Here is a 13,816-nt window from a genome sequence, read left to right on the forward strand (position 1 = left end):
TGTACAGACTCAGCATCACCAATCCACGTTCCAACCCTACTATCGGCATTGCCTACCCACAGCAGAAGGTCTCGCCACCCAAAAAGATGGAGGCCAGCCGAAGCCAAGTTACGGGCAGCTACAGGTTCCACGTGCCCAGTATACCAGAGCGAGAGGCCGAGCTGCAGCAGGAGGAACTCAACTACAGTCGCTGCTTCCAGGAGACCTCTTCCAACCTCACCTCCCCAAGCTATACCTCACAGCTACTGGGAACCACAGGTGGGACATCCACCCACCAACTCCCAGCCCAGCAGCAGCAACCAGGCCCAATTGAGAACAATAATAACTCACAGCCAAGCAGCCAGCTGCTCTTCCCAGACTTTCAGTTGAGTGGCTCCAATGACTGGCAGTCTCCAGAGAGGACTTTTAACGGTGCTAACTATGGCATTTCCTCACAAAAATCCACTGTTCTCAAGGAGGCGAACAAGGCGAATGGTAGCTCTGTGTCTTTTCTGTTTCAGTACGGATACAAGTTGTCAGAGGACTCAAACCCAGACCCTTTTGCCTTTGATCAGAACCCCCAATCCCAGGAATATATAGACTCCTCCTCTTTGGCTTCTTCCCAGGTGACTCATAACTCTTTTTCCTTTCAGCCATCTGGGGAGGGAAAGGAGGGGGTTCAGAATAACACTCAATTCAATAGTGACCAGCCAGAGGACAGATCTTTCTACCCCCATCCTCCACAGCTACCGCAGTACCTGCAAGCTCGACAAGGGGCGGCATCCTCTATGGACTGCCCCAGGGGCCTGAGTGAGGACTCGGCTAGTAGTAAGAGCTCTGGCTTCAGCTCCCAGCAGTCGGAGAAGGGTAAGAGTGCCCTGCCAGAGAGCATGGACACATTCGGCCATAGGGATGCTGCCCTCGCTTCAGGGAGCAAGAGGAGCTGCCCCTCCAAAGACGTTTCTGCTGACAGCCAGAGAACACTTATTAAAGGCAGTGTACACCATGCCAAAAATATTGCACAAGGTACAAGCTCCCAAATGCACTTTCCAAACAAAGCCTACAACAACAGCCCTCCACTCAATAGTATCCACATGGGTTCAATGCCTTTTGACAAAATAATCAACACCAAGGCCCATAATAGCTTACCACACTCATGGGAGGGACTGAATAAGAACTTTTCACCAGCTGACCAAAACACTATGCCTTATCCTAATATGAATGATAAGTTTCAGTTTCAGAACCAGCCAGATCAAAGGCCAAACACATCCAAAAGCGGTAGGATGCCATGGCAGCAGATAGGCCTCACTTCTGCCATGCCAAACCAAAACAGGATTGAGTTGTCTAGGCAACTAAGCAACCAAAAGCTCACTTATTTGGTAGCACCCTCTGACTGGCAGGATGACACTAAATCACATAAGAATGGTTCACAGAAAAGCCCCAGCTCTTTCCAAAACAATAGACCTAGTAAAGGATTCTCAAACCCAAGGCAAGAGAGTGTCAAACATGGCTGCAGTACAATACCAAATTTTAAAGTTGAGACAAGTCACGCAAAGGTCTGTGAGTCCAAGAATAAGCCCATATATTTTGGAATGAATCAATCAGTAGCTGGGGCATCATCAAGAACACATGGATATCCACCATTACAGGTCCCACCAATGGGGCTTATAATGGTGTCACCATATGAATCTCCCTCGCCCTCCCCAGTCCATAACCCAGCCTCTAGCAGCACATGTTCTTCACTCTCCCCAGCCTCAACGAGCCCTGTCAACCTCTCTGAGGACAGCCAGATATCAAAGACTGGGCATCCCCCTCCATTCTATCCCCAGCACCAAGTGAAGGCACAAGGACCTACAGATAACCTCAGCACTAACTCTCATAATTTCCACTCAGACACCTCCCGTAACCTGCCTTACACCCCAGAGAGGGCAAAAGATGACATGATGAGCTACCTGCACGACAACGGACATCCAAAGCCTAGTATGGATGGCAACAAGGGCTATATGGAGGGCTTTGGGTTGGAGCATCACCCACCTCCACCACCATACTCTGCACATCAACTGTTAGCTACGTCTTTAGCCACGGCAAACCTTGACCAACTGGACGTGCTTCTCACGTGCAAGCAGTGTGATCAGAACTTTACTAACCTGGCCGCATTCCTTGGCCATAAGCAATACTGTGGACAGCATGCATTTGCTCAAAAGGTGGATGACACCAGAAGAACACCAGGAAGTTCAACACAGTTTCACAATGACATGATAAAAGCTTCATCCTCTGGGACCAGTTTATGTCAAGGTGTCTCCATGGCAAGGTGTCCATCTGACCTTCACCTGTCTCTGCTGGGGCTCAATAAGAACGGAGAACTCATGTCTGACAGCGAAATTAAAGGGGATTCTAAGGACGACCCCATGAAACTCAACCTGTTCTCTGGGGTAGGTAACCTTCCTGTCTCACTTCCTGACTTGGAGATAGAGGATGCAAAGTTAGATAGCCTAATCACTGAGGCTCTAAATGGACTGGGGTATCAGTCAGACAATGCAGAGATTGACAGCAGCTTCATTGATGCATTTGCAGATGATGACCTAAGCACTGTCAAAGTATCGTCGAACAGGCATACTCTAAAAACCAAAGACTCAATGGTCTTTGAGAGCAAAAGCAAACAATCTACTGAAGATGACAGGTCTCTGACACAAGGAAAATATATTTATGACTCAGACATTGAGAGCTTTGAGACAGACAGCAAGCACACAGAAAGCAAACTTGAGAAGACTTCTCTGAATTTTGAGCAGGAAGAGAAAATTAACATAAAAAAAGAAGTGTCTCATAAAAATTCAAGGATCACCTCAGGGGAGAAACCGAGGGAGCAAGAAAATAAAGTGAAAGATATAAGAAAACACTCCAAAAGTGAAGAGGAAAACAATAACACTCCAAGGTTCCTCTTATCCAGCAAATTTTCAGAACGTTGTGGAGTTCGAAATCTCCAGAATAGTTCTTTGTTGAGTGGCTCAACCTCTTCCCAAGTCTCCTCTGCAAACAGGAGTTCCCCAACCCAGAGGACTGCAGCAAGGGAGAGTAAAAGGAAAAGGACCGGTGCCGGTACCTGGAGCAAAGAACTCATCCACAAAATAGTTCAACAGAAAAACAAGTTAAACAAGCTCCATGTAAAAGGCACCAAAAACCTCCAGTTCTCGCTGGTGATGGAGAGACTTACGCCCACAGTGCCAAACCCAATGTTTGGGGAGTATGACTATGTCTCAGACTCAGATGACGAGTGTGAGCCTGTGAAGATAGCAAGCAAAGGTCGCCTGAGCCAAAGTGGCCGCTGCAAGTACACCTACACAAAGGAGTGCAAATGGCGGGCTAGGAGCGACAGGGACAGTGCAGCATGGAGGCACGAGTCAAAAGAATGCTTTCAGGTGAAGAAAACTGAAGAAGTCTCCCTATCTCCAGAGAAACCTGGCTCTAACCAGAGACTTGGGAGGAGAGGCAGCAGGTCATCCACAAGCAGTGAAGTCAGCACGTCTGTGAGTTTCTCCAGCGACAGCATCAATAGCCCCAAAAGCACTGACCACACAGACTCAGACTGGGAGAAAAGAGTGGAGATCAGGAGGAAAGACTCTTCCGAGCAGAGAACCTATGAGCGATCTCCACAAAAGATATGCAAAGAGACTAGCACACAACTAGCACTGACATTCACCAAATCTACTCAGAGGTATAGCGCTGATAAGACCCTCCACTCTACTAACAAAGACAATTCAGTGGCCTCAAGGATCACTAACTCACATACTGAAGATGTTGATCCAATATCAGCACTACCAAAGGTGAGGAGTGCAGTCAAAAACCTTGAGAAATGCAGAAACACAGATGTGCCCTCAAGGGAGAAAGATGATTCATTTAATAGAGAAACTCACACAATAGCAAGTTCTGACAAAAACACACCACTAAGGACAGCCAACAAGACCTCCAAAGGGGAATCAATATATTTTCAATCTACTAGTTCTGATCTCAAATCACACCAGCTTCAATCATCACATCCTGCCACAAACAACAAGGAAGGACATTCTTATAATAAATTCAGAAAGAATGAAACAACCTCAAACGAAAAATCAGTACACAAAAGAATAGAAGAGCAATCTACACAGCCACATTCAAAGATATCAGACATTTCTACATTTGATGAACACAATGAGAGTGTCCATTCCATTAAAAACCTATTGACTTTCAACAATGAGGTAGTCCCCAAGTCCACACCTCTTTTCAGTGCACTGAAAGTGTGCCTGTCTCCAACTGAATTTCACGAGCATCTGACGCAGAAAGAGACATCACATCTCATCCCATACCCCCTAGAGCAAGACCAGAGTCTTATGAAGTCTCCACTCTCATTTGACACATCGTCAATGTTCGGGGACCTCTCAGAGGCAGGATATGACAATGGCCTCTACACTGACGTTCCATTACACAAAGAAGGTTTCAACTCCTTAGATACCACCAATGACAAAAAGGAGGTGTTTAGGTCATCATCCTTACTTTCTCCTTTCTTGGAACAGAGGGACTGGGGCCTAATGGTTGATTTCACCATGTTACCAGATGAGATATCCCAATACAAAGACAATTCTGATAAATCAAATGAAAAGAAATCAGATTATAATCATGTTCCTTTGTCTCTGCCAGACAAAATAATGGACTACAGGGCGAATCTCAACAGTTATGTGTCAGAAGATGATCTAGAGATAAAGAGGATTGTGACAGAGTTGGAAAATCAGCTCCAGACAGCCAAGCTGAGTAGTCCGCCACTGCTTACTGAGTCTCCAAAGCAGCTGAAGATGAGAAAATTCTGCCCTCTGCGACTGGACCACAAATCTGAGAATGAAGACACTGGTCTGGATATGGGCTGCCCTGTGCAAAGCATGTCAAGTATGCCATCTGACCCACATTCAGAGGTCTTTGCTGAGCCTGGTCTACCATGGTCCAGTCCATTTGAGTTTGAGTTGATGGAGGGTCATCATACTCCAACCCATGCTGTACCCAGTATCCTTGAACAGTTTAGAGAGATGGATGACTGTGAACACAGTATGATAACCACAACCTCAAATGCAGAGAAAGAGCAACTGCAACAGGACGACCACAAAGATGAAGGCATGGGTGTTGACAAGAGAACTGCCATAGAGAAATCTGAAGAGATTTTAGAGAGTAAGACCTATGCAGAAAACCTGACAAAAAGCCTGGAGGTGATATCAGATTCCATTTTCAAAAACGATCCCATCACACCTGAAGTGGAGGAGCCAAACCTCACCTCACCTAAGAGCCCAGAACACTTACTCAATGAAAGCGAAGCTCCATCTGCTGATGCTGCTGAGAGTAGAGATCATAATGAAAAGGTTATTCCTGATGAGGCGAACGTTGAATCCACACACTTTGAATTACAGCCTCCTCTCTCTGAAAACACAGAGCTCCCACCTGCTGTAAAAGAGATTGTTTCTCTGCAGCCAAGTGAGTCTATACCTTACAATGACAGTGGGTCAGAATTAAAAGACATGCCAATCAGGAACAAAGTCACTGAAGACAGTTGTGTTATAGAAACTGATTACTGCTCAAACACTGAAATGGATAATCCACCAATGACTAAGAAGACCTGTGAGAACCAGAAGCTAGAGGACTGTGGGGATGAAATCATTGACGCCAAAAGGGCCCTCCTTGAGCATACAGAGCTTCCACATACTACCATTGATGAGCATCGAGAGCGTCCACATACTACCATTGATGAGCCTCCAGAGCTTCCACATACTACCATTGATGAGCATACAGAGATTCTAGATGCTCCCATTGATGAGCATAGAGGGCTTGTGGATACTTCCATTGATGAGCATATAGAGCTTCTAGATACTTCCACTAATGAGCATAGAGGGCTTCTAAATAATTCCATTGATGAGCATACAGAGCTTCTAGATACTTCCATTGATGAACATAGAGGGCTTCTATATACATCCATTGATGAGCATACAGAGCTTCTAGACACTACCATTGATGAGCATCATGAGACAAAAGAGCTAGTGGAGGACATCACTTGTAATATTAAGTATGTGAGCCAGCCCTCCAACGGTTCCAACATAGCAGAGCAGGAAATGGATGATAACTTGGATAATATGCTTGAAGAGGTAGAAAATGCATCTGAGGAACAATCCATGGATGTCCAAAGTCACTCTGATAGTGTATGTCTTTTGCCATCTGCAAATGAACAGACGGAGGACAATACAGCATGTGTAACAGAGGAAGACAACATTGGATCTGACAGTACAATACAGGATGAGGTGATAAGCTGTACAGTTCATTTGAGGTGTAGCACCCCTGAGAATGCCAATACCAATCAATCAACCCACGTCTTCTTGGAGACTGTCACAGATAAGCCTTGCAGTTCACTGTTGACGGAAACCAATACAGATCATGGTAACCACGGCTCAACCTTTTCCAACATTGAGTCAGATGATGAAAGCACCATGTTGGTCATTGCTGAGCATGACAGTGACCTTGACAGTGATGCACACATGGAACATACACTTGAGGAAAAAGCAGAAACAGAAAAGGAACCTGAATGTGAGGCCAACCACAGACAAATAGAAGAGATTCCAGATGTTGAAGACATTCAGGAACAAGTTCCTTTACATCTCATGGCATTTTCCCAGCACTCACCATGCAAAGAGGATTTGCAGATGGACGAAAGGCTGGATAATATTCCAGATGATGCTCCTCCATCCAGTCCTGTTCTACCAGCTTCTCCACACACACCTGTGGTGAACCCTGACACACAAGAACAAGAACAATCACAGCCAATCACATGCAATAATATGGATACTATCCCAGCCTCAATCCATGACACACAATCTCTTAAGAAGGAAAACTGTGATGACCTAAATGCCGAAGAAGCACTGCATATTGATAACCCATTGACCATAAGAGCTGAGATGGAGTACTCTTTAGTAAGTCCTCCTCAACTGTACTTGGGAATCACAGAGGATAAAATCTCTAGCACTGAAGCCTGCATTCCCTCTCCCCTACCCTTGACCATTACAACAGAGCCATCTGAAGCAATGGAGGCCCTTATGAAGAGAGTCTCCGTATCACTGTATGATTTCAAACTAAGCCCACTGAACTACAATTACATTCCAGATGAGCCTCCACAACTGAGTCAGTTTGATTACACTCCTATCTCCCCAGCCAACGTGGATGAGGATGAGCCAGCCATCAAGCAGAGGCCCAAGGATGACTGTGAACCTTGTGATCTAAGTGATGATACAGCATTGATGTCAGACAAAACAATGTGTGACATTGATCTAAGCGATGACACGGCATTGACGTCAGACAAAAGAATGTGTGACATATACACAGAGTCACCTATGAGTCCACACCATACAGCCAAGCTAAGTCCACCAGATGAATCTTTGAACAAGAGCAGCATCCAAAATGACATAACATTTCCATTAATTTTATTGGTTCTCCCTTCTCAGAGCACTGCTCAGTCCATTGGCGATATAAAGGAGGATTTGGACATTTGCCCGGTTCCCCTTCAAACTATTGACTGTTTGGACTTACATGTTGACTTGCTAAAGAGAGTGGATCGAGAGGTGCTGCCAGAAGTCCTAGATGTCAATGAGGTCCATAGTGAGCAGAACACCTGTCCTTTGATAAAGGAGATCTCAGATGATCAGCTCACTCCCAAACCACTGATCATCTGTGAGAATGAGCCAACCCCATTACCATCAGACCAAACAGAATCTCTAACAGTGGAGGAAGGTCAGTGCTCAGCAACCCACAAGCAAGAGGAAGAAACCACACAGAAAAAGACAAATCTGTGTGAGATATGCGCCATGTTTTTCCGGACGGTGCCAGGATTAAAGAGACACAAGGCTATGAAACATTTGATCAGGACTGAAAGCAGCCCACATTTGGAAAATGCAAATCATCAAGGGAGTCTACACAGTTACCAAACATCCCAGTCTATAGAAACAGAATATAAAGATGATCTAGAGCTCCTGGTTCCACAGACCTGTTTGCAAACAGAAAGCGATGATGTCTCTGACAATCACTGCTCTGAGACAAGTAACAGCTCCTTCATAACCAAACAAGGAGAAACAGATGTAATCCTGGAGGACACCACGGGTGAAACAAATATGGCAATGTCAGTTGATGACATAGTTCAGCAAATGCCTCCTCAGTTGACAAAAGCCAAGAAAAGCTACAAACCACAGAAGAACAAAAACAATGAGGTGAACGAGAAAACAGACATAGTACAGGCAATTACTCCTGAATTCCAAACCCGGCTAAAGCAAGAATACTGCAAGTCACCTGAGAAACAAGACATAATCAATTCTAGTGTTAAACACAAAGTTACAGAGCAACAGGAAGTCCCATTTGCTGTAACAAGTAACAGTGGCATTGAACAGATACCCATGTCTCCAATAAAGGTTACAAATCTGCTCACCCAAGATATGGACTTGATTCAAAGCAACACTGATACAGAAGAGGGGAAAGGCACAAATTTGTCAGAGATCGTCAATGGCCTAGCAGAAGTTAGTATGGATGTTGAAAGTGATTATGGAGTATCTGTAAGTGAGGATATTAGTAGGGAGTATGATACATCTAGAGAGAATTTGTATGACACAAAAGAGGCATGTGAGCAACAGACTTCAGACCAGAGTCTTTCCACAGAGATACTGGGAGAGGTTGCAGTAAAGATTGAATGTGAGAAAAACAGTGGCCCAACAGATGAGGTGGAGAATCTCACCTGTTTTAAATCTTCTCCTGCAAGCCCTCCTGGACTAATCCCTAATTTGAATGCTTTCCTTGATGATGAAAGCACATTCTCACAGTTATTTCCCTCTAGAAACGTGGAACTGAAAAGGAAAAAGTGTGCAAAGGTTTATGGCAAGAAGAACAAGAAGCAGAAACTATCACCCGATTCATCATTAGTTCAAGACCATCCTGACCTGTATCTGGAAAAGAAAGATGACTATAGAGAAAATCAGTTGGACCGAACGTTTGTCAACAATCAAAATGAACCTTGTAAATATGAAACGATATCCATTGATGATGCTATCATGTTGAACATGTGTCATAATAGCACTTTAAAGTGTGATTCCAAGAAAGTATGTAACATGAAACCAGACACAACAGATCACAAAGACATTCATGAGAATACTGTGAAGCCTGGCAGTGACTTCCTATGCCCACCTGAGAGCACTATCGACAAAGCATCATTGGCATGGAGTGCCTCCAACGACCTTGTTACAGATGCTGTGATCTCCTCTGACCCAACATCCTGTAAAGCAGAAGTCCCAACCCCACAACGTCCTCTTCCTATCATAGCCCCTTCTGCACCTTATCCCGAAGAGCCATGTGCTACAGAAAACGTGTCTTCTTTCCACAGCATTGACATCCCAAACCTCAATACCACATTCCAGCTACCCGAAATTCAATTATTTGACTCCAACAAGGACATCCCATTAGCTGGACCCATTGGCACTGATGATGCACAGACGAGAGACACTGCAAAGCCCAAGAAGCTCACAGAGCGCAGAGGAAGAAAACGACAAGAGGGCGGCTTAAAGATCAAGGAAAAACATTACAAGTGCAAGGTGTGCTTCACCTGGTTCCTAACCCTGGGGGAGCTCAACTTCCACAAGCTATCCCACAACCCCTCTCCACCTCCCACCTGCTACATGTGCGTCCAGCGCAAGTTCAGCTCCCGGGAGCAGCTGAGGGACCACCTGAGAGAGAAACACGCCAAGAACAAGGCCGGCATCTGGACCTGTGGTATGTGCCTGAAGGAGATATCGGACGTGTGGATGTACAATGAGCACTTACGGGAACATGCCACGCAGTTTGCCCGCAAGGGCCAGTCACACAGCGCTATCCTGGGGAGTCTGCCGGGCTCTGGCATGCAGGAGTCAGCCGTGAAGAACTTCATCACTTCCATCATGCAACGCCGCCCTAGCAAGGCCAGCAGAGAGTCCAATAAGGTCTCCAACAAGGAGAAACCAGCCACAGTAGAAACCACTGGGCAGGAGGTGAAAACTACAGAGGTAGCTCAGCCCAAAGTTGGCAAGCCTAAAGGGAACATTGAAAAAGTGGGGAAATCTAGCATGCTGATGCCAGTTGAGGTTCTGCACAAAACAGAGATGGCGCCAAAGAATGTGGAGATGCACCCCAACTGTAAAGACCCCTCGAGAGACTGCCACCACTGTGGCAAGCAGTTCCCCAAACCCTTCAAGCTTCAGAGACATCTGGTTGTGCACAACTTAAATAAAATTTTCCTGTGCCACAAATGCCCAGTGACCTATCAAGAGCCACAGGAACTAAAAGAACATCTGAAAAGTGAGCATGAAGAGATGGATGAGCTTGACTCAAAGCATACAACCCTCTACACCTGTGAGCTGTGTGCAGACGTCATGCATGTGATCAAGAAATCTTTCATCTGCAGCACCTGCAACTACACCTTCTCTAAGAAAGAGCAGTTTGACCGACACATGGAAAAGCACTTGTCAGGAGGGAATAAGATCTTCAAGTTCAGAGGAGTTCTCAGACCTATCAAAACATCTGCCTCCAAAGAGAACGATGAATGTGAATTGCCAGCAAGCAAAAAGAGAAAGATTCTCACTGACAGTCTACAAGAGAACAGCTCTGACAGTGGCATCGCCAGCATAGCCTCACTGCACTTAAATCGGAGTGCTAAGATGCCAGTTCTGAAACCCTCTGTACACACAACAGAGGGCTCTACACAGACCAGTGCAGGTGAATATCACAATGAAAATGATGCCAGTGTGAAGACTGAGGAAATGGCTGAGGACTACTCTGACATGCTGGTAGAGCTGGAGCATTGTACGTTTCACCTGGGCTCTGAAGGTCTCTCCACTGCTACACCCAAAACAGAGGACATTGTTCCCAGTCCTTCGTCAAAGCTGCCTGTTAGAGACATTGGTGAGGCGGATGGCAAATCATTCACAGATCCATGTGATGTGAAGGAAGAGGACAATCCACTTGAGAGCATTACACCTGAAGAGAAGAGGGAGTGTTTCGCAGATGATAAACAGAGCACTCCGGAGAGCAGCACACAGACTAGCACTGCAGAAGCTGAAGGGAAAAAGATACTGAGGAGAGATGCCACAGCATCGGATGAGGAGTTGTATGTTAGCTCAAAGACACCCTATTCACATGACCTCCACCATCCTCCTACAAAGCATAAGGCATCTACCATTGTGATGTACCAACTGAGGGAGGATGAGCAAGGGCAACAGTCAACCAGCACTCACAGCCATGACAACAAGCAAAAGGACAAAGCCTCCACACCCAAGCCCAGTGAAAGCGTTAATAAACACAGCTCCAACAACAGCCCCAGGGCCATGGAGTCAACACCAGTCCACCACACCAAGATCACTTCCCAGTGCTTGGCCTCCAGCGAGGACAAAGACTCTGTGAGAAGAGAACAGAAGAAGAGAAAGGAGATGAGGTCACCTCACAGTTTACAAAGGGTCTCCTATCCTGCCACACGGGAGAACCTTGGTGTCGACGTCAAGGCCAGAAATAAGTTCCGACCTAGCAAGTGCGAGAGTCCGGCGGTTCACAGGAAATCAGACGGCCCCAGCGACTACCCGGTGCTCTCTTCCGTTAGAGATGATGTGGTCAGCAACAAAATAGTCTCTAAGCACAAAACATCAGGGAGTTTAGGCCTTCAACCAAAGAGAAGCTTCCTTGATAACTGCACGACAAAGAAAGCAGAGATCGTGCATCATCTTAATGGGGATTACAAACCCAAAAAGGGGACTCTTGGACGGGCTCTTCATTCCCCAGTTTCTAAAGTGTCAGCGCCTCCTATGAACAATTCCTTGAATAAGTCTAGGCCAAGGACAGGGGTGAGGTCCATGGAGAGCCACTCCTATAGGACAGCAGAGTCTCAGAACAACCTTCTGAGCCAGCTGTTTGGCCAAAAGCTCACCAGCTTTAAGATTCCTTTGAGGAAGGACACTTCAGAACCAATAAACTGAGTGGGGGGGATGTAGGGAAAAAAACTAAAAGACTGACAAGACATTTCATGACCATGAATGAGATTGCATGGATCTCCTCTGTGAAATGTTTGTCTAAATACTTATGTTGTCACTTTATGTCTTCTTCTCTTGTAAATGTGTTGTTATAACACAAATGTGAGGACTAATGGCAGAGATGATTTTATGAATCTAGAATGGAAATGCTAGTAGGGCAAATCATTGACTAATCCCTGCTATTCTTATGTTGAACATTATCTTTTTCAGAGATTATATTTCATTAGAAAAATGAAAGAAAAAAATTATACTTGAAAATAAAACCTTACTTTTAATAATATTTCAAAAATAATGCATGAAAGTTTCACAATCACAAAGTGTTCATGGAGGATATTGTTTTTTTTAATGCAACAGGACCAAATTTCATCCCAACTGATTTAAACTATGTCAGTGCACCTTTTGTGTATGCTTCTCAAAAAATTACTCCTTTTGTATTATTTTTACCTTACTGTACTGCATTGACATTCATTGTATTAGCCTTTGTATAAACATTAACTGGTGCTATGTTATTTGTTATTGTAATGTGAACGCCAATGTCCTCTATCTGAAGGGAACATGAGATCTGTAGCCAACTGTTTGTGCTGATTCTCTGTAGTTTCTTTTAAAAGAATGGTAAAACGACTGTGTAAAACCTCCTCCAACAAAGTATTCATCTGTAGGTCTTTAGGAAAGGAAATTAGGAAAGCTTCCATCTGTACGAACTCAGGTGCATCCAAGGACTATTCACAGTCCTGAGACCTGTTTTAGGAGCTCCTCCCATGCACTGATACTACCACACACAAAACACACACTCAGTCCTCCGTGTCTGTCCTCCAACTGTTTAATTATGAATATTATTTACTAGCACAAAAAAGGTGCTTTATCTTGTTTATATGTATCTTATTTAGTATGTTGTTGTAGGTAGATGATTTTCTGGTGCAATGCTCAATGTTAAAGTTTTATTTTAATAATGTGCAACAGAATCAAAGTGGGAGAGAAAGAGAGAAAAGAAATGGAAATACAATGCCTCTTGTATTGTAAAGTGGTTCACTTAGTGCCTCTTTTAAAGTGGTTATTAAAAATCTGCATTGGTCTCTCCTTGCTTGTTTCTTCCTTTGGTTTATGACGTATTTTGAAAAATGTTCAACATCCATCTCTGGAGACCGCCGCTGTCACCAACGCATCAGAAATTGGAAACAGGAATGGCTGTTTGTGCCTGGAAGCAAAAACAGGTGCACTGACAACCATAACAGCGTCTGACTCCCTCTTCTCTGAGCACTTCAATGAGCTAACTCGTTATCTGAAGGATGAGCACAAATGTAGCTTAACTTCAGGGAACATGAAATCAGAAGCAGGAAACATTAATCAAACCATATGTACCAGGCGAATGGGACGGGCCAACTAGGACTGGATCACTTCCAGTTTTTTTCATGTAGCTCTCTCGCCGTGTGTTAAGTGGCTTCTATCCCTACATGAGCCCATTCTGTCATCACATAGGAATAAAAAGCCATAGGACACAGCGGCAGATAGGCTGAGAGGGACACAGGGGCGGGGTGGAGAGGGGCTCCTCTGACCTCCTCACGTCATCCACGGAATTACCCAGCAACCTGAGAGTGTAGAGGGAACGAGAGAATCATGATAGATAGATGGAGGGCAGGAAGGTAGACAGACAAGGAGAAAAGTGAGAGGTTATTTTCTCATTCAAGGATCTCCAGCTCAAGGAGCTAGCTTCTGGGGAACACAATAGAAATGCTTCTGAGCAATTTAAA

General features: G+C 44.9%; 1 protein-coding gene across 1 annotated transcript in view; it reads left to right on the forward strand.

Moving 5' to 3' along the window:
• The window catches only part of LOC120065918, a 13,539-nt gene extending 400 nt beyond the window's left edge, over nucleotides 1-13,139 (forward strand). The window contains exons 1-8 of the mRNA XM_039016961.1: nucleotides 1-977; nucleotides 1,221-1,358; nucleotides 1,629-2,659; nucleotides 3,017-3,639; nucleotides 4,651-4,893; nucleotides 5,077-5,337; nucleotides 7,192-7,322; nucleotides 7,482-13,139. The exon at nucleotides 1-977 is cut by the window's left edge and continues 400 nt beyond it. Of these exons, the coding sequence (XP_038872889.1) occupies nucleotides 1-977; nucleotides 1,221-1,358; nucleotides 1,629-2,659; nucleotides 3,017-3,639; nucleotides 4,651-4,893; nucleotides 5,077-5,337; nucleotides 7,192-7,322; nucleotides 7,482-12,014 (7,937 nt within the window). The 3' untranslated portion in view covers nucleotides 12,015-13,139. The remainder of the gene's footprint in view (nucleotides 978-1,220; nucleotides 1,359-1,628; nucleotides 2,660-3,016; nucleotides 3,640-4,650; nucleotides 4,894-5,076; nucleotides 5,338-7,191; nucleotides 7,323-7,481) is intronic.
• Nucleotides 13,140-13,816: the final 677 nt, after the last annotated feature.

The sequence above is a fragment of the Salvelinus namaycush genome, chromosome 21 (assembly GCF_016432855.1).
Source record: "Salvelinus namaycush isolate Seneca chromosome 21, SaNama_1.0, whole genome shotgun sequence".
NCBI lineage: Eukaryota > Metazoa > Chordata > Actinopteri > Salmoniformes > Salmonidae > Salvelinus > Salvelinus namaycush.